Source organism: Gallus gallus, chromosome 3 (genome assembly GCF_016699485.2).
Source record: "Gallus gallus isolate bGalGal1 chromosome 3, bGalGal1.mat.broiler.GRCg7b, whole genome shotgun sequence".
NCBI classification, from domain to species: domain Eukaryota; kingdom Metazoa; phylum Chordata; class Aves; order Galliformes; family Phasianidae; genus Gallus; species Gallus gallus.
Window position 1 is genome coordinate 8,787,630 of NC_052534.1, and position 23,486 is coordinate 8,811,115.

The 23,486-nt window shown below is 42.3% G+C and overlaps 1 protein-coding gene and 4 non-coding genes across 5 annotated transcripts; all 5 read right to left on the reverse strand.

The window, feature by feature from the left end:
• Positions 1-1,094: 1,094 nt before the first annotated feature.
• Positions 1,095-23,452, reverse strand: WDR43 (WD repeat domain 43). Its single transcript, NM_001006396.2, has 18 exons — positions 23,195-23,452; positions 19,387-19,521; positions 18,476-18,597; positions 13,985-14,105; positions 12,711-12,850; positions 12,091-12,193; positions 10,965-11,029; positions 10,404-10,575; positions 9,887-9,973; positions 8,869-9,000; positions 8,303-8,440; positions 7,393-7,479; positions 6,790-6,821; positions 5,976-6,039; positions 5,001-5,114; positions 4,485-4,554; positions 2,345-2,400; positions 1,095-2,247 (listed from the first exon to the last, which is right to left on the reverse strand). Exons 1-18 carry the CDS (start codon positions 23,420-23,422, stop codon positions 2,128-2,130), a joined length of 1,986 nt encoding a protein of 661 aa, NP_001006396.2. The 5' UTR covers positions 23,423-23,452; the 3' UTR covers positions 1,095-2,127.
• Positions 9,437-9,515, reverse strand: LOC112532235. The gene has a single exon (XR_003074692.1). It is a non-coding gene; the product is annotated as a small nucleolar RNA SNORD53/SNORD92 (small nucleolar RNA).
• On the reverse strand, positions 12,520-12,603 carry LOC112532237. The gene has a single exon (XR_003074694.2). It is a non-coding gene; the product is annotated as a small nucleolar RNA SNORD53/SNORD92 (small nucleolar RNA).
• On the reverse strand, positions 13,748-13,831 carry LOC112532238. Its single transcript, XR_003074695.1, has one exon. It is a non-coding gene; the product is annotated as a small nucleolar RNA SNORD53/SNORD92 (small nucleolar RNA).
• Positions 17,975-18,051, reverse strand: LOC112532236. The gene has a single exon (XR_003074693.1). It is a non-coding gene; the product is annotated as a small nucleolar RNA SNORD53/SNORD92 (small nucleolar RNA).
• Positions 23,453-23,486: the final 34 nt, after the last annotated feature.

Consider the following 23,486-nt stretch of genomic DNA (forward strand, 5'->3'; position numbering starts at 1 on the left):
CTTGCACTGGACACTTCTTGGACATTATACAAGCCCCCACCCAAACTCCACTGCTCAGAACAAGCAGCTGGTCTACCTTCCTGACTCCCTTCATTCATATAAACACCAGCATCAGGGCTGCAAGGCAGGGCTACTCAGTTCCAGCCCCTTCCTCCAGGTGATGCTGCATCTTTGAAAGACGAAGACACGAATGCTCAGGGTATCAGCTGGCTGACACTTCGTACGGACAGATAAGCAGTTCTAAAGGTTAGAAAGAGCACAGAACAGTCAGTCACCAAACTCTTCAGGTGCATGTAATGTTTGGAAGGACCCCCAGCTGGTTGCAGTTGCCATACCCAGTCTCAAACAGGATAGCTGCTTGAAGATGACGCAGGTAAGGGCTCTGAGGACACAGCGTGACCTGGCTGACAACACCAGAAAAGAGCAGAACTCAGACCCATTGTACCAGCTTGCTGAACCAGGCTCACAGAATCCCAGTGTTGAGAAGTCACGGATGTTCCCTTCCTCTTCCTGCTGCCAGGTTCTTCCACAGTTCCTCTCCTGCAACAGGTTTCTGTTGTGCTGAAGTGATGGACACAGGTAACGCCCACCTTGACAGAGCAACACAGACCCATAACCCAACAGTGCCAGCAAAGTACTCAGCCCACTCCTTGACCCAAACCCACAGTCCTGCTTTGCCTTCTGGAAAGGCTGAGACGCAGCTGTGTAGGACATTGCACTACTGAAACACAAGTGCTCATGTTACTCCATGGCCCAAGAGCTCAGCAGGTCAGCACTCACCAGAGATTCACCAGACCATCATTCACATCCCTCTTTCACCAGATTCAAAGTCAGCCTGTCTACAGAAACATCAGTACTGCTTGAAAAGCTACACATCAGATTAACCTATGACACAATCCACTTTTTCTCCAGACAACGCTGCAGCCCCAATGCAATAAGGAGCTAAGAAAGCAGTTACAGATACTTTGCCTTGTAATCTACAAGGCTGGCTTCCTCTTCCACAAGAGAGATGGTTTGTACAAACAGGGCATTTCATCCTTCACCACTACCCTTACGTATCTAAGGGCTCTCTCAACAAAACCACAGGACAGGTATTTGGTAAAGGAGATGTATATTTATTCACTTTACAAAGAGGGCAGCATTTAGTTGCAACAGCTCCATTTATAGACAAATATATTGTACATTATAGTGGTGAATGGCTCAGACCTTTACCATGTTTTGCTCTTAAAAATGTGTTTGTACCTCTTCAGCTTCCATTAGCTGAGCAATCAGTTGTCCTTGCTCTGCCACTGAGGTTAAAAATTGATAATAAACGTATAGCTGTGCGCTATGTATTCACAAGTATCCACCTTCTCATTTCCCTGTGTTACTCCCCTCTCCCCATCCACCTCAACAGTCTATCTTCTGGGTTAGCATTAATCTTACATACAGCCTCAATTAAAATGAAATTAGGGAACAGTGATAGTTCTAATGTCTTTTTAAAGCATGAGAAAAGTCATTGATTCTACATATAAAAGTCTCAAGTTCAAATTTGTTAAAAAAAAAAGCTGTTTTTAAGCCACTTTGGCATTTAAATATTGCCAAGGCATGGCTGAACCAATGGAGGATGGGAAGAAGGAAAGGAAATTCATTGGAGAATTTAAACGTTACAAAAATAACTTTTCCTTTTTTTTCTTTTCCTGGAAAACAAAAAAAAGCAGCAGGATGCCCACTTGCTATTGCTAACTGAAGCATGGAAAGAAGGTATAGATCAGCTGGTTTTGATCCTTGAACATTTGAAACAAATTCAATGTAAAGCTGAACCAAGTTTACCACACAAACAGCGGTGGCAGATTTATTTCACTTGAGATACAAATGCATGTCCACATGACAGGCATAATCTGACCATGAGAGGTGGAAGAAATGTTTCTATAGTAAGCGCAGGGAAATAGGGCAAGAGAAGGCTGGCGTGGTTAAACATTCTGGATTCAGAAATGCACAGTGCCCCACACGTGCCCCTACACATAGGCTGTGCATTAAGTCTGCACCCCCTATATGCAAATATGGCATCTTTCATCAAGATGATCCAGAATTAGAAAGTTCTGGTGGCCCACTTCTTTAAACTGTTAACTTTATTCTTTTATGCCGTTATTCTTCTTCACTTTCATTTTCTGGTTCCAAATCAGAATCACCATTCATTTCCTTTTCAACAGTCATGTCTTGTTCATCTGATTGCTCCTCTTTTTCTTCATCCTCATCCCAGTTTTCCTGGAGGGTTGAACAAAACAGGAATGTTTGAATCTTTGACATTAACACAACTTCTGTGACAACTGATTGGGAGAAGATTCAATTCAACTCCACTTACATCTGAGTCTTTATCCGCAATCATCTCATCATCTGAACCTTCCTCCTCTGAGGATTCTGCAAAAAGAAAACAATCCCTCAGTCTGGAAAACAGACTTGAATACGTTCAAACAAAACTCAACTCCATATGCTGCCAAACCTCCACTAAACCGTGCTATTTGAATTCCAAAACTGATTCCATATGAAGACTAGGTTGATCGACATAAATCAGGAACTAGTCACTTTGCTATGATTATACAGTATACAGTTGTAGTAGAAACATCAGGCCCAAACTGGAATTATATACGCACACACTACTGCGAAGTCTCACTGATTCAAATGTAGCAGCTCCTTGACTGCACCTATCTCAGCATAAGGGCAGTTAGCACTAGAAATCTGATGTCATCAGCTAAGTACTTCAAGATTTATCAATTAATTGATTCCTTAATTCGTGAAGCAGAAGCCATAGAATCACCGAGGCTGGAAAAGACCTCCTCCAAGATCATCCAGTCTAACCATCCACCTATCACCAATACTTCCCACTAAACTATGGCCCTCAGTACAACATCTACACACTTCTTGAACACGTCCAGAGTTAGTGACTGTATCACCTCCCTGAGCTGTCCATTCCAGTGCCTGACCACTCTTTTAGAGAAGAAATGTTTCCTAATGTCCAATCTGAATCTCCTCTGGTGCAACTTAAGGCCATTCCCTTTTGTCCTATCACTGTTACAGGGGAGACGAGGCCAACCACCACCTCACCACAACCTCCCTTTCAGGCAGTTGTAGAGAGCAGTAAGATCTCCCCTGAGACTCCTCCAGACTGAACGATCCCAGCTCCATCAGCCACTCCTCGTAAGACTTGCGCTCCAGACCCTTCACAGCTTTGCTGCCCTTTTAATAGCCTTTCCCTCTTCCACCAAGCGGGTCACTTGATCATAGGAGATGAGGTTGGTCACACAGGACCTGCCTTTCATGAATCCATGCTGGCTAGGCCTGATCCCTGAGATGCTCCACACATGCCTTGTGATCTCCCTCACAGTGATCCTTTCTGTAACCTTCCCTGGCACCAAGGTTAGGATGACAGGCCTGTAGTTCCCTGGAATCTCCTTACAACCATTCTTGTAGAGAGGAGTCACACACAACAAGCCTCCAATCCTCTGGGAGCTCTCCAGTTGAGCGATGCTGACAGATGATGGAAAGTGGCTTGGCTGACACTTCCACTAGCTCCCTCAGGTGGATCCCATCCGGCCCAAGGACTTGTAGCAGTCCAGGTGGAGCAGTAGATCTCTGTTTCCATCTGAATCATGGGGGGGTTTATTCTGCTCCCCATCTGAGACTTCCACGCCAGGAGGTAGAGTTCCCTGATGATAACTGGTCTGACTACTAAAGACAGATGCAAAGAAGGCATTGAGAAACTCAGCCTTTTTCCTTATCCTAGTGGTCATATTCCCCACCACATCCAGTAAAGGATGGAGATTCTCCATAGCCCTCCTCTTACTGTTAATATATTTGTAAAAAAGTTTTTTGTTCATGTTTACCTCAACGGCAAAGTTGAGTTCAAGCTGGGCTTCTGCTTTTCCAGTGTTCTCCCTGCACACCCTAACAACTTCTTTGTACTCTTCCTGAGTTGCCTATCCCTTCTTCCAGAGGAATTAGATTCTCTTTTTCTCCCGGAGCCTCAGGAAAAGCTCCCTGTTCATCCATGCCAGTCATCTTCCCCATCGGCTCAATCTTGCGGCACAGGGGGACAGCCTGCTCCTGTGCCTTTAAGACTTCCTTCTTGAGGAGCAATCAGCCTTCCAGGACCCCTTTACCCCCCAGTGCTGAACCCCAAGGGACCCTCCCCTACCAGCATCCTCAACAGTTCAAAGTCTGCCCTCCAGAAGTCCAAGGTTGCAGTTTTGCTGGCCTCCCTCCTGACTTCACCGCCAAGAAAATAGAATAGAAGGGAAGGAAACCAAAAGAGGGGAAGAAAGACACAATGAACCGTAAGATGCCTACATGATCAGTCACTCACTTGCCTGCCATAGATTTCCCATGAAACCTCCCTGCTTGGAGACTGTCCACTACCAATATCACAGGAGCATGATGAACAGCCACCACCTATCAGCTGTCACACAAATTCCGGAGTTGAGCTATATCTAGCATACAACACTTACCATCCTCATATACCAGCTTCGCAGTCTGATTAACCTCCGTCACATCCTGAACTGTTTCCGATGCTGCAACCTGAATGGAATTTGCAGATTAGCCTTACATGGAACCACATATTCCCCAAACTTGAAGTCAGTAAGACTCTCAACAACATAAATGAAATCTACACAGAGGTTAACATGCATTCATTTATTATTGTAGTTTAACAGCCACACAAATAGGAAGGACAAAGTAAAATTTCAGAGGCATTTGCTTCAAAGCAGCCCAGTATCTCTCATTTATTCCCATTTAAAATGCTATGAGTTAGTACACTCATCTGGCAGAAAAGAACATGCAACACCTTCTGTGACCGTTGACTGACCAGACAGTCAGACAACTGCAGTGCTTTGAGTATTACCACTGTAGCCATACAGCAGCTGCACTAAGCTCCTGATGACAGGTCCCATCAGATGCTCTCACAACAGAAGGCTAAGCCTGCAAATAACACTTCTACATATCCTGTGTTCTTCAGCTGAACTCACCTGGGTGACGAGAAGGAAGAGTCTTCCATGTAGACGGGAAAGCTTCTGCAGAGTTTTTACTCTGCTCTCCATTAACTGGTATAGCATTCCCAGCTGAGGAATAAGGTCTGGCAACTTATGAGAAGAGAAGGATGAATTAAAACAAAGCTGCTACCCAGTACATAACCTCTACCTTACTTTTAGATTTTTAAACTATCCTTACATGTGTGGGGCAAGCAATCCTTGCTGACATCACTCTGGTTAGAAGGAATCGCTGAGGATTCACAGGAATCACCTGCCACCCAACCAGTTAACATGTAGGCATGTCTATAACCATAACCCCGTCTGCTCACACTACCTTTTCCTTCCACAGTCATTCCTAATAGCACATTTAGAAGCATTACTTGGAAAGCAGTGTGAATGGAAACTGAATACACTCCAGTATTCAAACCCACTATTAGCAATGCGTACAAGTTTTGACATACAATGGTACTGTAATAAAAGGGAGATCCCCAGGAATAGAAAAGACTAACAGTGTCACAATACATTTGTTTGTTTTGTAAACTGAGCTAGAGTGCTTCATCTAGGGAAGGCTGGATTTCCACCCAGAAGCTACTACATTACCTGCTACTCTGACAACTTTGTCATACCTTTACCCTATATATCCAGTCATACTCAATACAGAAATTTAGTTCTGTAAGCATTAATGACAACAGCTGGATCATGCTTTGACAGTTACTTGGCTCTCTCTCATGACATAACTTGTTTTAGTTTGACTTTGGGATGCTATTATTATGTCACGGATGACCAAGATAAACAACTTATAACAAACGCCCATCAATTCAGCAAAATGGTAAAGTACAGCCCTCTACACATTGGTTTGGGCACTACCATACGTGGAGAGCAAGAGAGATTGCTGAAGAAAGAATATACATACATTTAAGCACGTAAGTCTAGTTTCAGCCATATGCAATAACTTTAATGCAAGATACTTACTGTGGAAAGGTAGGACGCATGTAGAGTAAAAACAAACTTCAGCCATCGAACCATTTGTGAGGCACTGGAAATGATATCATACATATTGAGATACTGGCTGACAACACACATTTTATTTTCTAGTTGCTAAGCTGTTCTACAAGAAGTGCTCCACTTTCATTACATAAAAGAAAAATGCAGTAGGAAATAAAATAATTTGGCTATCCAGATGAGATGCCCATGTAAGAGATACTGGGAAAAGAACAGACATTTAAGAGAAAGACAAATTAGACATGCTCGAGGATCTGTTTCTGATTTTTTTTTTTAATTGGAGATTTCAATGGAGAAGAGATCAAACTAACGCTACTTCTTTCTTCATCTACAGTGTGTTGGATCTTTTTTTCTTGGTTTTTTTAATCCAGTTGAAGACATCTAGTCACAGCAAAGCTATTGCTATAGCAGTATAGCAGGATTGGTAGATGCAGGAAGAGCTGCGACTGTTTTTCTTAAATACAAGCTACACATCCTAAAGTGATTTGAGTCGACGTTCTGATCAGATCTGAGCTGTCTGCTACTTCAGATACTTACTTAGCACGCTCACTTCAGGTATCCCATTCCCTTTTTTAATGTCATTTATGTCAGCCCAAAACAGCATAGTCTTAATAAAAGTTCTTCTTTGCACCCACAATCAGGTGATAATTTTTACCTCAAGACACTATTAACATAGCAACTGTTAATTACAATTACTATGGAAGTCATCACAGGGAAGCACAGACCATAAAACATAGAATAAAAGTTTTCAGATAAATTGAATTCTAGGTAACTCGCTTCCTACCTGTATGGGTTGCCTTGCAATCTCTTTGTAAGCTAGAGGAACAAAAACGGTAACAATTAAAAGCTAGAAATGCATGATGAGGTTAAAGCCCATCCACATGACAGCCCCAGAATTCGGGCAGAAAGATTAGTACCACAGCTAAGAATACACTTCGAGGCCAGCAGATTAAAATACAAGAGGAAATACAACCGTAACTAGCACTGCTATTTTCAAGTTTCAATTTATCATCTATTTTAATAGTATTAAATAAGTAATGTGTTGTTTTGTGGTTTGTTTTTTTTTTTCCCTGCCATGGACTAAACAAGCTTTAGCTTAACCTCTTTCTTTTTTCCTGCTTACTCATCTAAGATAACACCACATGATCTACGGTTTTTCCTAGCTTTGACAGTGGCACTTTGTCCTTTGGTTAAGCTTCAGCCAGATGAGGTAAGAGTAAGACAGAAATAAGCTACGAATAAGTTTAGTATTATAAAACTACTAAATCAACATTATTTGACTTGATTTATTCACTGAAATTGAGAGACACATCCTTAATTTTCCCCAGCTGAAAGGCAAGCCAAATGTGGTTTGTATGACAGGTAGATGAAATGCAATCTCTCCTACCTCATGCAGCAGTGGAATGACAGCGTGTATAGGCATTCTGGCTACTGTGTTCTTTATTAAAGTTTCCTTTCTTGTGGAAAGCACTTTCTGTTAAAATGGAAAAATAAATCAGATGAGCATTCAGCTTTAACACACGTACGAACAAAAATCAAAAGTTCCTGGGTTTAAATCTCTTCTTCTACTCCATTACCTCTATATGCTCAGATGAGGATAATGCGTAAAGTAAAATTCACCATGAAAAGGAGTTCCATTTTTCAAGTCAGCTACAACTAACATAACAAACACTTGATTAAACTGTCTAAAACAATTGGCCATTGCCCCTAGTTTCTAACATGAGATGGGTGGACACGTATAACAGACACAGACATATTAACAAGAACTTCCCATGCTGTTTTTCTATTTCTATGCTTCACTTTGCAAATAAATGCCTTTCACCTGCACCACTGACAAGTAATTTCTACTCAATAACAAATCCTTAAGAGATTTCCTGCCCTGAAAGTGTAAATTCCCCCTAGTCCAAGTGCAGCAACAAGCTTTTCAGGTCAAATTGTTGTCACTGATGCATTTTTCAAACAACACCTACTTGGAAATGGTACACTCTGGACTAAGCACAGATTGTTATCTAGCTGAAGCTAAAAGGGAGATAGCTGCACCAGTAACATCACTTGTAAAATATCTGAACTCTGACACAACAAATTTACCATAAACAGAAGTGCTGCAAAGTTCATGCGATGACTCAGAAAGCAAGGTAGCTAGCATTAAAATACCACTACCATCATTCATAATACCACTGCCTTATCAGCACATCAGCAAAAAGCAGCCAGGAGGAACAACAGGGTCTTGACTGTTCAGCTCCCCACAAGTCTCAGCAAATAGTTTAAACAGCATACAGGGATCATGCAACACTTACATTTAAGATATCTTCATCGTTGCTTTCCAAGCCCTGAACCAAAAGCACTGCAAAGCTATCTGTTTGTGGAAGGCCACCTGGAGTTTTTACTTTGCTCACATCGATATCCAATGCCCCTAGGCGCTCCTCAATGCTGTCCTGTAGACAAGAAATAAGTGTTTCAGGGCCATTTCTTAGAAATATCAGCTGAAAGCAAAGTAGCAAACATATACCATTCCCTCTTATCCTGCTGGAAATTAACATACTGAGAGGATAGCTGGAAAAAGAGAAGATGAAGTTTTGACTAAGAAGCAGTAATGGATCTTAGCAGAGAGAGACAGGCAAGTGTGTGACAAAGTTCTGCAGTAACAGGCAAATTTGTGGGCAGAGTAGTCAGGGCTTCAACAAGAGAAAGGTTTTGATCAAAGGGAAGACCTTTTCCTACAAGAAGACAGTATGATTCACTTTGCCCTCATGCAAATAATGAAGGCAAACAACTCAAGTTCAAATACACCCAAAGAAGCTGCAATTATCATTTATGATTGCTTTTTAAATGATTGTTGGGTTTAAAAGAGGAAGCACTTTACCTCTGTCTCTCCTGGTTTCCTCTTGCTTTTCTTTTTCTCCTTTCCCGAGGACGGAGTTTTAACAGCTGCACTATGTCCTGGAATGCCAGGCACTAGAACTTTGGTGTCTGAGTTCACAACTGGCGTCCTCACCTGGCAGAAAAAGAGAAACACATAAGAATAAATTGCTAATATCTTAATCTTCCTCCCAGTTTTAAATACTGATTTTACTTTGAGATTCTCACCTATGTTAAAACCAGCCTGCCACAACCTATTGGGAAAATGCTACATGCTACTTCCAGAACACTTCTTTCATAACTGCAGTTCTGTGTGCTGTGCTTTTTTTTTTTTTTAAGTACCCACCCAACCCTGTGTACATTGTGGGAGCCATGCTGTGTGCCCACTAAAGTGATCCAAATACACATACTGCAGTGAGCACTGCAACTTCCAGATGATGTGCATACAAGTCATATTCTACAGATAAGAATCCGATTTCACGGTTCGAGAACTTTACTGGAGAAAAATAGTAAAATTAAAATACTACTCACTTCGCTCAATACACAAATCATCACTTTTCTCTCCACAAGGCATGCTCAGACAGCCAAGAGAAATGAGTCTTCACTGGAACTCAGCAAAAAGCGAAACCAAGATGGAGATCATCACTGCATGCCAGGGAGCTCCCACATCTTTCACTGCATCTCAGCTCTGTTACCCTCCAGCTCCAGGACCAGGGGATTAGCACAAAGCTCCACCAGGCTGATGGAGCACCAGAACTGGTAGCTAACCTGAGGGTTAGAAAACCGATGCTGTCTGCTCACTATACCAATGTTAGCAGCTGTGGCACGAGCTACAGGAAGGTAACTGCGGGAAGGCCTATCAGTGTACAAGGCAGACAAGGGCTGTGGGTCTCTGTAACTACACTGCAGCTCTGAGCAGGTTTATTCAAAAATCCAAGTTCATTTTAGAAGAGAGCGGAGAATTCTAGCATTTTCAAAGTAAATCAAGAGATGCAAGACAACTGTGTTTCACACAAGCTCACCTTTGTTACAGCATCATCTGTTTTAAGCGCCAACGCTTTCTGGACGTCCCTTATCAAACATATGTGGGATTCGCTGGTGTTCAAAGACTGGAAGGACAGGAATAAAAACAGTTAACTGCCAATGAATCACAGTGGTGATTCATCAAACTACTAAAAGAGGAGAACAAACTCCAGAGGTACAAACAAGAATGAGCTTCTTATCCTCCCCTAGAATAGCAGTTGCTTTGCACATCTGCCTTTTGTTACCAGATCTCTGTGCTCTGCAGAGAAGCTCACGCAGGCAAATTGAAACAGTTTTAGAAAGTTTCAATGGCCTAATGTATTAACAGCTGAGACAGCATGAAACAGCCAGCAATAATGCCAAGTTACACTTTAACTGAATGAGTGGAATGCAAATCCCCTTTCTAAACAACTCAAGGGCAATAGTCCCAGAGAAGGGAGAAAGAGTAAGTTCAATCTCACGATGCAATTCCAAAGAAGTATGAAATCCAAAACCTTTCCAATATGGTTTACGTACCACTTTCTCTATGATGGGCTGTAAGGTGTTTCCATACACAAGCAGCAGAGACTGTTTGTCTGTGCAAAACGCAGCCGCTAGAATAGGGACTGGTTTTGGCGTGGAGTCTCCATCATTTCCAGGTGTTGCTATCTGGATAGTACAGTTTGATGTTAAGGGTTTTTTGCAGTAGCTGGGGGAAAGAAAAAAAGGAAAGAAAAACAACAGCATGTTCAGCTTAAAGACTTTGAAGACTTCCATATCTTGCACAAGTATGCACCCTTCATTAACAAATCCTTAAACTCGACTAGTTTACATCCCTTAGAGATAGTTTAAATGAGGCTAAATCAGGTAAAATCTTGGCTGAAGCAACAAGTACTAACAAAGTACAGCATAACCCCCATCAAATAAGCTCTCCTGCATTTCTGAAAACACGTCAAGTAACCCAAGACAAAGAACCAGTTGGAACTCAATTTGTGTACAGATGCAAGAGTTCAAAGGCAGCAGCACAACAAAATAAGCTTTGCCTCCCAGTAATCCCAGACCTTGCCCAATATACTCTCAGAAGAAATACTACCTTACCCATTTAAGATGTGTTCAAATAAATGCAACTGCCCATCTTTGCAAACAACTGCTAACTTCACAGGCTGAAAGAAGTCACAATAGAAGATTTTGATTAGACCAAACAACAGACATCAAGAGCTATTTGCAGGTTATGATTTGACTCTTTACAGCAACTACAAATATTAGACATACAGCTAAATCCATACAAATAGATCAGACACAGTAACATCTCAGGAACATTTATAGCAGTTAGAAAACAAAAACGTAATAATTCAAACCTGTGCTTTACTGTATCAATATTGAAATATTCAAATCTGATCAGCTTGGACACTAGCAGATAAGAGTATAAGCAGCAATGTTCCAAAAATATAGTACCCAAGGTGTCTGGATGCACTGAACTACACAGGCACTGACACACTAGATAAGCTCACAAAGAAACTAAAACAGGGTACTCTGAGCAGTTAAATTCCAAGTGCACATCACAGAATACTCCCAGCTCCTATACATGCAGTGAGAGGGCACAAATGGAAACGTTAGGAGTTACAGCATGAAATACTCTTTTTATAAAGGAATCTAAAGGCAATAGGAGAAAAAAATGTTTTAAGTAACTACAGAAATGATTTGTGAACATTTCATATGCAGACACTTTTCATAGGACAGCTATTCTGAAACTTCTTGCTGAAACAGAGACTTGGGGAATGTGCTCAGCTATCTAAATTCATAAAGGCTGGTTAATTCAAAACACAGTTATACTACCATAGCCACCTGAGATGAGACAAAAAACAGAACCATGCTCCAATTGTATTTCAGAAAGAAACCTCCACTAGCTTTTACTACTGAAATCTAAGAAACATTTTGATTACTAAATTGTTCCAAATAGGAAACAAATTATATTTCTGCCATCACAAGCAAAATTTCTGAAGGAAAAATGGAATTTGCACTTAGTAGCTATGAAAATAATTATTCCAAACTGCCAGCTACACAAGTGCAGCTATAATAATTATCCTCACACTACTGAACTTGCATTCAGATCTCATCTTTGCACAACAGAAACCAAATACAAACCAAACCTTTTTTTTAATGCCCTGAAAGGCAACTGGTGTGAAATTGTTGGACACATCTGGTTACAAACTACTGCTCCTACCTCTTCTTTGAGTTCTGACACGGTCAGGTCAATAAACGTTGGTTCATCTGTTACCGTGAAAGACATCACAGCATTCTTTTCTTTCCTATCTGATCTGATCTGCCTGGAGACACAAACAGCACACATTATTTAACAGAGCACAAGCAGCATCCTCCACATCTGAAAAGCAGCACAGTGTTACAGAGCCTACAAGTCATGCTCTACTATTGTCGCTATCATGGTATACTATGCACCTCATCCAGAAATACTAATGTCATAACTGCAGCTTGCAGCTTTAAAAGGTGTTCTAGATTTCAAGTGCAAAGTAACCACCAAGCAAAATTCATCAAAGAAGAAAACAAACTTCGCAGCAAATACAAAGAACAAGAAGCATACCACGCACTACATTCCTAGCATATGCTGGCAAGTCAAGTGGCAGCTACTGGAAACACGCTCAGACACAGCCAAGGAAATTCAGGTCTTCATTCAACAATCAGTGAATTGAAACCACTACTTAAGAGATCATCACTGCATTTTTCCAGAGTGCCACTTCTGCTTAATCAGAGTTCAGAACATAATTGTTCAGTCTATCCTCAGTAACAGTCATAATCAAAGTTAAAAACTGAGAAAAGTTTACATACCAAACACTCAGTAACCGGTCGTGTATAGCCCCAGACAAGAAATAAAGTCCTGTAATTCCATCAAAGGGTTTGTTTTCGTTCATAGGTTTCACTGTGGTAAACATTAATGATGACACTGATGTAGCATGACCTGTGAAATGCTAAGAGAATGGGGGGGAAAATTCAATTACTGTCACCAACAGCCATACGATGAAAATTAAAACATTAGTTAAGAAAGAATGTTAAGAAAGATCCAAGTTAGCAAGAGTATTTCAGTGTTTTTCCTGTTTCTTTAACTGGTCATCAGCTTCCTTACATTTCTACATTTCACCAAACTATCTCCTGGCACTCCACCTATTCATCAGAATTTAAAGTTTAATGGGGAATCAAAGGCAAAATTACTGGAACTAAGCTCATGTGAAAGAATCACACCTGCCTGTACTGCTGTTACTGTCAGAAAGCATGTCACACTTTACAACAGAACGAGATTTACAGTTTCATTTTCAACTAGAAGATGATCACACAGGTCTGACGACACACAAAAAATAAAATAAATAAACACTTCAACTTTTATTTTCACAGATAGTGATTTTGGTCACTATGGGATGCAGAGACACACAGAAGATGCCATGTGTCAGCAACTCCACAGTAACACGTGTGCACACTTACCTGACAGCAAACACCAGGAAACCAGAGACTAGCTGCTTCCTATCTGCTGTCATACAGTAGAACACGACTGCATTTAAGGAACAGCCAAAACATGGTAATTTCCTTGTGTCTGAGCCCTGCCCAGAAAACAACATTTTTGTCTCTCTGCCCTCCAATTGCTTCCACAGCAATACTGATAACACCTGTTACACAGAGTTTAGCTAAGAGAGCTGAAGGCTTTAAAGTGATGCTGAGCACAAGGATACAGGAGCTCTCACAAACACACATCAGCAGAAACTAATAGTACAATGAAATGAGTTCCCCAATAGAGGGGGGCTTCAGAAAGGAACACAGTGAAAGAGAACAGCACCTATCCTTATGCTACAGGATCAAGAAAGGCTGCTGGCAGCATTCTCAGACACAGCCAAGGAATTCAACGTCCTCATTCAACTGTCAGGAAGTTGAAACCACAGTTGAAGGTATCATCACAGAAATAGCTTCCAGCAGCCCCAAGGGTGCCAGCTGTCTCCTTCCACCCTACAAAACTTTCAGATGTCCTATTAGGAAACACTAAATCCCAACGTCACCAACCAAGAAGAACATATACATATATAATTTTTAAACCCTAGTTGCATGAAGTTACTTACTCTGTAGACTTCTTTGGTCTCCAGGTCCCACAGTTTTATAGTTCTACCGGCTGACAGCAGCATTTTGCCATCTGGACTGATGCACAAAGAGCTGACACTGCTATTGTCACCTTTCCACTTGCTAGAATTTGGATGGAAACATAGAAAGGATATTCATTAGCATAACTTCAAAATGTATGACAACTCTGCTGGGTAATCCAAGGCAAAATGTACTTTAAAAAAAGGCTAAGTAGCCAAAAATCAGGTCAAAAATCATTCTGCTTCAGCTCCTCAATTTCAAATTAGTTCACTCAAAAATACAGAAATAATTAAAACTACTTTGTTTTGCTTTGCTGCTCTTTAAAAAACACATATATTTGCTTACCCTATTCTCAATATCCATCCTCGAAGTTGTTTACTACTCAGGATTAGGCAAGAGGAGCCACACCATTAAGACTTCTCTTGGAAGTCTTGGAACCATAATCCACAAAGCTTACACCAGCTTACTCAGAATGGACTTTGGAGTTTTAAGGCCCACCCAGTTCCCAACACTCCTCCTACGTCTGTCAGTGACACTGACAGTAAGAACCTTGGCCTCAAAGGTTTAAGAACTCCATGCTTGAAAGCACTGTCTAAGAAAAAGAAAGATGCTGGCATGGAAAGCTTGCACCTGCTTAGAAAGAGTCTGAGTATTGCATATTTCTAAGAGGACAAAACTACCAGGAAATCATGAACACGAACCCCTCTATACATAATAATCATGACCCAATCCATCATGTTCTGATTGTGAACAGCCCCTCTTAAATACTTCCTGAGATCTCTCTTATGCCAAGCAGCACCTCTTGTGTCTTCCACAAGAGAACTCATTTGCACTATCACCTTTGACTAGATTTCATAGAAATCACTACAAACTTCACAAACAACATCATACCTTACACAGAGTATAACAAAATTCTGTATTCTCTTCCAAACTGTAAGTCAGGACTAAGAATTTCAGATCAATATCCATTTAATGTAGCAAACCCAAGAAATTATATCCAAATGTACAACTAGATGGTCTTTAAGATCCCTTCCAACCCAAGCCTTTGCATGATTCTATGATTCCAATATCTTTTACCTCAGATATGACTTCCAATACGACTGATGTGTCTGATATGACTCCTGGTAAAAAGTGTGATATTATATTGCCAGCATACTTTTCATTTTTGCACTCCAATAATGATAGTTACTCATTGCTGTCTTCAAAATTAGAGAACATTGCCTCTGACAGGCAGCTCATACATCAAATCTAGTAGTACTTCTTGGCATTTTCCTATGCATTGCAACTGAAAACAAGAGCTGCCATGAAGTATCCTGACAGTCAAACTTTAAGCAGTTTGTATGTGGTGTTCTCCTCAATTCAGTGGAAAAGACTCACATAGGAGTAGGCACATCCTGCACATCAACACCTCATTGGCTTGTGTAACCACAGGACTCTTCCAGCTACAAGGACTGCTGAGGGGAGACAATATTCACCCTGCAAAGTGGGACAAGAGCAATTTTGTCCACAGGCTTGTTAACCTAGCAAAGAGGGAATTAAGCTAGGATTGGTGTGAGACAATAACAATAACCAGTCACAAAAGAAGCAGGAGTATAAGGCAATGCAGAGGGAAACACCCAGGGCGAAGAGCAACAAGAAATGTTTTCATATTTCAGGAGACAACAGCATGGCTGGGTCCATCTCAAGTAGCTGTGCATGAACACGCTCTATGAAAAACAAACAGGATGAGCTAGATACCCATGGAGAGCTTTGTAGTTTTGATCTTATGAAGACCACATAGAACCAGTGGAATAGTATGCAAGACAGGAATACTGCAGTTAATGGACTTTTAGGAAGGCTATTTAGTGAAGACATGTCAAGAAGGTGGTTTTCTCTACACATAAAGGTGGGTTTGAGTGCATGAAGCTTTGCTTCGAAACACTCTGAGAGCCAGTGAAGAACTTACAGGTATTTATTAGAAGAGGCCAACAAGGAATGACGTGCTGAGCATCCGCTACAGAGCAAGACAAACAGCAGAATTACAACTCTGGTCTTCATAAAAGCAGACTGCCACTTATACAAAGAACTGACGGGCAATATTCCACCGGAGACTGCTCTGAAGAGTAAAAGGTGCTCAGGAAAGCTGGTTGTTCTTCCAGGATAACCATCTTAAAGCACAAGAATGGCACACACCAACATGAACAAAAATCACCAGGTGTTGCCTAGGCATGCAGGAAAGCCAAAGTTCAGCTGGATGTTCAGACAACAAGAAATAGGAAGGCCAACAAAAAGGAGATCTAATGGCAAGTCAGCAGCAGTAAGATTAGGACTGAGAAATGTGTGGGCCCAGTGCTGAATGGTGTAGGGATCTGTTCAGCACAAAGAAAAAGCCAAACCACAGAAGATCAAAGACTGCCCTCAGGCCTCCCATGTTCTCAAACCCAGTGTCAGAATCAGACAGAACAGAACATCATCCATCAAGATAGGTAAAATCAGAGATCACAACAGCAAGTTGTTCACACATGCAGCCTCTAAGATGGAACAGGATGTGCCAAAAATGTTTAAGTCTGTGATGCTGCAAGACTACTCCATCATCTCTGGCTGCACTGTTCAGGAGAAATTTCTGATGACAAAAAAGACAAACCTATCTGCAGAAAGAATACAGGAAATGAGAGGAAAGATTATACACAGCAAATCCACTGGTAAAGATTTCCAAATACACAAAGGTCAGAAAAGTGACTGGAAACAGCAAGCATAGACTTCAAAAAGGGCAAATCATCCCTAACCAAACTGACTGCCTTTGATGACACACACTGTACACTATTTAAATTGAATTTAGCAGTGCTTCTGACAACGTCTCACATTAGACTATGTAACTCCAGTTTGACTGCAAGGATACTAACTGAATGGATTCCAAGGTAGGATAAGAACTGCATGGAACACTGAGCTCAAACACCTGCAATCACTGCCATGAAGTCCAGCTGATGGCCAGTTACTGGTGTCACTCCCCGAGGACATTCCAATTCCATTCAACCACCTCAGTGCTTGCTCAGGTCTTCATGAATGACCTTGAAAAATATGACAGTATGCATCCATTAACAAGTTCACTGGTATTAAGGAATTAGGGAGATCAGCTGCTAAATATGCCAGAAGACAGAGCTGCTGTTCATTCAGGGGCATCTCAACAAGCTGGAGATACAGGCAGTCAAACCTCCAAGGACAAGGTAAAGCAGTCTTCATATGTGCCAGAGAAAATCTCATATAGGCTGGGTTCAAATGGCCATAAAACATATTTGTAAAAAAAAGATCTTTATAGACCATTTTAACATGAATTAGTAGTGAGTACTTGCAGCAATGAGGTCAACTGCATGCTGACCTCCACTAGCTAGAACATGGCCAGCAGATCAAGGAAAATGATTCCCCTTTTCTGTGCAACACTTCTGAAACTACACCTGAGTGCTGTATCCAGTTTGGAGAAACTACTGACACACTGTAGTCAATCCAATGAAGGATCACCAAGAAGGTTTGGAGGCTGGAGTGTAAAGAGGAAAGGGAGAAGGAACGAGCTCCTTCATACCCAAAAAGAGAAGGCTAACGGGAGATCTTATCATTATCTTTTGCTATTTTGCATCAGGGTCTAAACATAAGGACACCTTTCCTTCCTAAGGAAATTGAGGAGGTTACCAGCAATGGTCTGTGTGCAGTGCCCAAACATCTTCAGCAAAATCTGTAAAATGCTGAAAGAATAACAACAATGGGGAAATTTTACCAAAAAAAACTAACAACAGTAGAAGACAAGGGTCAAGGTGCCATCACATACTAGACTTTCATTAAGTTAAGATAACCAGAATCACTAACAGAAAACTTAGTTTCCTAGAGTTTAAAACAAAAGATTGACTGTACTGGAAAAGAAAGCAAATACCTACCCTAGACAACTTGTTAACTCAGCACTAAGTTTTGTTTGACTCAGCAGCAGTTTAAATGGCAGCAGCCTGCTCAGACAGCCAAGTGGAATTGTCCCCACTGCACATCAGTAGTGAGCGAAACCAATTGGGTATCATCACAGCTAGGCCCTTGGGGCAAAGTCAGGTGTGCACAGTAGATCTAACTGGGATGAGGTGTTCCAGCATCTGCTTCCCCCGCACTTCTAAGGATATTTCTAAGAATGTGGATTTTCAGTGTCTGAAAAGCAACTGGAAGCCCATACCTCACTAAGAGTTAGCATGGAGAGACTCACATCCCTCTGAGCAGCTAAGTTGTATTTCATCTTTCCAATACACAGAGGAAGAAATCCACCCTAAGATCTACTCTTTTATCCCTTAATCAAACTACTTTAAAGGAATTTAAAGTAGTAACCAACCACTAATTTAGTACAGCGAGCATGAAGCTTGCATAGCAGAGTGCAGCATTTCCAACAGGACAACACTAACACCTGTGAAGGAGGAAACGCACAACAGCAAGTGACAGCAAATCAGACCAAGAGGGTCACTCACCACTTTACTTTGCAGGTCTGTGTGTTCCATTCCACAATGTGTTTGTCTTCTGAACAGCTATACAAACAGCAGTTGTCCTGATGCCACCTCACACAGTTTATTCTACTGTCATGACCGCCATCCTACAAAACATAAGAGAGGGTCACAAATAAAGAGATATTGCGACTGAGTCTTCCTCACATCAACAATGTGAACAAAGTGCTCTTTCAAGAACTGAATGCAAATCACTGATATCTCAGAGAGGAGTGAATAGCATGCAACTTTTTTGTGCTTTTAACAACCAGTACACGTATAGAACTGCAAGTTAAAGATACTTCATATTTTCACCTGTACGTGTATTTAATTATTGTTCTAGTACTTCAGTTAACAAAAAGTTGTCCTGCACACTACTGACAAACACAGCCAAAGCTGTCTAGCAGTACAATAGTTAGCACAGGTGTCTTGATAATAGTTATCTAAGTGCCTGCTTGCTTAAGTACAGTCAGGGTGTAAGAAGAGTCCACCGGTGCAACAGCTTAACAAGAGCTGATGAATACTTCAATCCTGCCCTCCTCTCAGGTAGCCCTGGAGAGGCACATGAGGTGATAATCCCATGGAGAACTTAATTGTTCAGTTAGACACTTCATCATTATGAACATATCTGATGTAAAATGACAAATCCACATACAACGTTAGGATACTGCCAAACCAAGAGTTCTCAAAGTGTATGTGTTGCCAACAGAAGTACCACCATTCAAAGATTCCCAAAAATCTAAATTATTGCAATTATATTCATATATGTAGCCATCAAGAAAAAAAAAGATCTGATTAAATAGGCCAGTTTAGCCCATTTTTAAGCAACAGAAAGAACAGCATAATGCGACTGAAACCACCACTGTTTGGCAGCATGTGATGGTGAGTGTGTAACTTACTAGCTTGCTTTGTAATTCTCCTTTTACTGTGCTGTACAACAAAATGCTACCAACTGCTGTGCCAATAGCCAGGATATCTAACTGCTTGTCCACCTCTGCAGCTTCAGACTTCCGTTTTTTCCTCTGGGGGCCATCCTGCAAAACAGAGAAGAAAAAAATGGAACTAATTAGTTTGACCTGTTATTCTTAACTGCTAAAGCAGGGGGAAGAAACCTCTCCAAGTCTGAGATCCAATCAGCCAGCACAAATTCTGCAAAGACACAAGATGTAGATGTGGCAATTTAGAGGTTCATCTTACACCTCCACGTACAAGGTAGCAAAGTTGCTGAGTCTCTTGTCAATACTCAATGGAGGCCATTTCGTTAACTTCATGACCACACATGGAGGGAAAAACATTTGTTTTTCACAGAGTTCACTTCCCAGAGGTAGAGGCAAAGATTAACATGACCAATTCATTGCGTTCCCAGAACAGAAATGTGTGTTAAGTTTTATTAGGAATCATCAGTTTACCATCAGTCTTGCAAATACTAAGTAACCATAACGCCTCTTAAAAAGAAAGTGCAATCACAGTCAGCAGAGAGAAGCAACCAGGAATTGAAACTACGTAATCTATCCAAGTCCTGGAGTCAATTCCTAGAGGTCTTCCTACTGCCTATCAAGGAATTCTCAAGTCTTCACCCTCTTGCACTGCAAGGGATACCAACCACTTCAACAAAGAATTTCACCAAATGCATGCAAAACTTAAAACAAAGGCAGAAAAAACAACTATGCTTATTATGACTGGGTAAACCCAAGTAACTAATCACCAAAATAAAACGGCTAATTCAGGTTGGGTATTAGGAAACATTTCTTCTCCAGAAGAGCAGTGATGCAGCGGCACAGGCTGCCCAGGGAGGTGGTGGAGTCACCATGCCTGGATATGTTCAAGAACCGTGGAGATGTGGCACTGAGGGATGTGGTCAGTAGGCATGGTGGGGGTGGGTTGACATGGACACAGTGATCTTAGGGGGCTTTTCCAACCTTAATGATTCTATGATTCTCATCTGTCATGTAATATACATCATACAACGTACATAATTTCTACAGGCCCAGAGATGTAACGGCTATCAGGCTTTGGGAGTTTCCAGCAAATTAAAACTAAAAGCTTTAACAGAGCAGGGTAAATAGCTTCATTGTTCGAAGTAGTAGGGCTTTCTTTTTGTACATAATTAACATATGCACTTCCTTCCCCCCCAAGGAAAATGGTTTCGTTCGAAGCCAATAAACGCAAAAATGCTATATTGCTTGTTAAAAACAACAGCGGGCTCTAGAGAAAAGTAAGGACGTTGGTTTTTGCAAGGATTTGTTTAGGCTTCATCTTCCCTGGGAAAGAAAAGTGTTTACAAAAAAGGAAATGAAAACATAAATGCTGAGAAATCGCCACAGTTACAAAGCACAACTGATTAATCAACCAGGTTTTAAGATAATATGAGAAGAGACTCATGCACTGAATAAACTCGTTAAATTTCTGGCAGCAGTGCCAACTAAGCCATCTCAAAACAGTTGTTAGAAAGGCAAAGACAGGGACCACATTGCCATTGGAGATGCAAGTGAAGTTTATATGTTTTCAGGGACTTTTCAAAGTCTATATATGTAGTTTTATTAATTACCATTCCCAATCAAGACTGGGAATCAAACCCACAATTAAGAACAGATTTTCTTCTCGTATAGAGCTTTTAATTAAAGCTTATTCAATCTCCATATGGTTTGTTATGACTGACTTCCCTTAAAGCAAACCAAAGGCATCACTGAGTGTAACAAGGCCCCACTGAGGTCCACATCATTTCCAGCATTGAAATGCTTCCATGAAGAAAGCTAGGGGTAGTGAAGTTTTCTCCAATTACTTTTTTTACATCCATTTCTTTAGTGAACGGTCTTCATCAGCACTATTAGTGGGATGTTCTGTCTGAAGTTTTTGCTTGAAAGAAGCATCGATGGAAAATTCACACCTATTCATGCTGGAAGGGACTCCAAAGAAGCACACAGCTTTCAAGGAGAGGACGGAGCAGCTCAAGCGTATAAAGCGTCAGCTTCTTTTGAATATTTTCATATTTATGGAAACCCAAACTTATTTAAAAATACTGAAAAAGCTTAGTTTTAATTAGCAGAGATGGTTAGAAAAGGTTATTTGCACATGAAAATTTCCATAATGTTCTTTCTTGTGTAGGGCAGCTGTTGAGAACGAGACTTTTCTTCTAATTAACGGAAACCTCATCTTTCTTGCTAACATGAGAAGTAAAGCTCTTAAAACCCTGAAGAGCCCTAAGAACTGAAGATAACAGAACAGCTGCAACTTACTGGGAAGGAGGTGGAAGAAGCTACTTTGAAAGCTGGTGGTCCACACGCTCTTGCAAAAGACACCACTTGGTGGGAGGGGAGGTGGTGAACAGGACAAGCAGGAAGCACTAACGCTGCAAAAGCACGTGTGCAGAGAGCATGCCAATAAGTCACCACTGCATCAGCAATTCCAGAGCCTGGAGTTCAACACCACACTCCTCATGCTCCCCTCTAAACACCTGGCCTTCATTAACACAGAAGTAGACCAAAACACAGTTGAGGTGTAACCTGACAAAACCTACTGGCACGGTTTTACTCCTGCACACCAGGTACTATTGCTACCTGGAAACATTACATTTCAGCAAAAAGAATAAGAACTAAACAATGCCATAGGAAAAACGAGAGGAAGCCAAAGCTTGCCTGAAGAAATCCCTTTTGCATACAACCCTAAAAACAGCTATGTTGGTGCATCTGTAGTCTTTAGGGGTGGCTGTCTAAAAAGACCTTAACGTTTAAAAGCCATTCAAAACCTTCTGCGCTTGACCTAAGGCAGCGTGGTACATCAGGCTTTGAAGCTGCACTGCACACAGCAGAGGTGAGCACCAGTTTCAGTTTCTGTTAACCTGCTCAGCCTTCCCATTAATGCATGCATCTTTTTTTTCTTCCAAGCTGAAATAAAAACGAGCAAGGAAGAAGCCAATCTGAAACTAACTCCTTCTTCCAGTGCACTGTATAAAGCTCAGGGATTAAGGCGCTCATATGACAAAAAGGGGGCAACACAGCCTTCCTTTGGATGGGCAATCTGAGTGCACGGAGCATTTCAAGATACCTGCTGCAGTATTTCTAACAAGCTTTTACCAAAACACATTTAACGAATTGCTTCTCAGGGGCACAAAACCATCCAAGGGACACATCTTGCTCAGGAAGTTGGATGTTACAGCGAGCAAAGGAAGGTCTACCTCAAAAATAAAGAAGCCGAAAAAGCGACTTAACGCATGTACTACAGATGCTTTCAGTTGCAGCGTCCCAGTGAGCTTAGCTGGAAGGCGGAGGTCCCCGAGGTGTGCGGAGGAGCTGCCGAGCGCGGAGCACGAGGCGCAGGGTCCTGAGGCGGGGAGAGGAGCCACGCAGCGTGCCACATACCTCGCTGCTTCGGGGCGCGCTCCTTCCACGCAGGGAACACGAAAGGCGAACGGATTTCACCGTCAGTGCTTTGGCTGAGAGCGCTTTTAGTTAATTCAGAAGAGAAAAAGAGAGAGAAAGACGCGCAGCGCCGCGCTCCCCGCCATCAGGTGGGCTTTCCCTCCTGACGAGCAGCCCCGCGCCGCAGCCCCACACGTGGCGTGGGGCCGGGCCGGTCCCGTTGGCGCTGCCGGGCCCCGCCGCATGGCGCCGGGAGGGCGGGGTGAAGCGGCGCGGCCGCACCTCCAGGCCGCGCGGGGTACGAGCGCTCCCCCCGCGGATCCCCTCTCCCCCCCCCCACCGCCCGTACCTTGTCGGGGGGCGGGCGTCCCCCCGGCGGGGCCCAGGCCAGGCAAGTGCAGGCGGCGCTGAGGTGCGCGGAGGGCACGTACTCGTGCTGCAGGCGGCTGCCCACCGTGTCCCACACGCGGAGCCTCCCATCCGAGCCGGAGACGGCGAGAAAACGGCGGTCGTGAGGCGAGAAGGCCAAGGGGGGCCGCGCCGCCACCTCCCCGCCGCACGCTGCCGCCGCCGCCATGGCGCTCCCAGCTCGGCCCTCCGCGTCTGCGCAGCTCCGGCCGCGTGTTCGCTCCCCGCGCACG

Coding starts and splice junctions, on each gene's coding strand:
- WDR43 (NM_001006396.2), bottom strand. CDS start 23,422: ATGGCGGCGGCGGCAGCGTGCGGCGGGGAGGTGGCGGCGCGGCCCCCC. Junction 19,522..23,194: donor GACGCCCGCCCCCCGACAAG/GTACGGGCGGTG, acceptor TCTGTTTTGCAG/GATGGCCCCCAGAGGAAAAA. Junction 12,194..12,710: donor GACCGGTTACTGAGTGTTTG/GTATGTAAACTT, acceptor TTGTGTCTCCAG/GCAGATCAGATCAGATAGGA.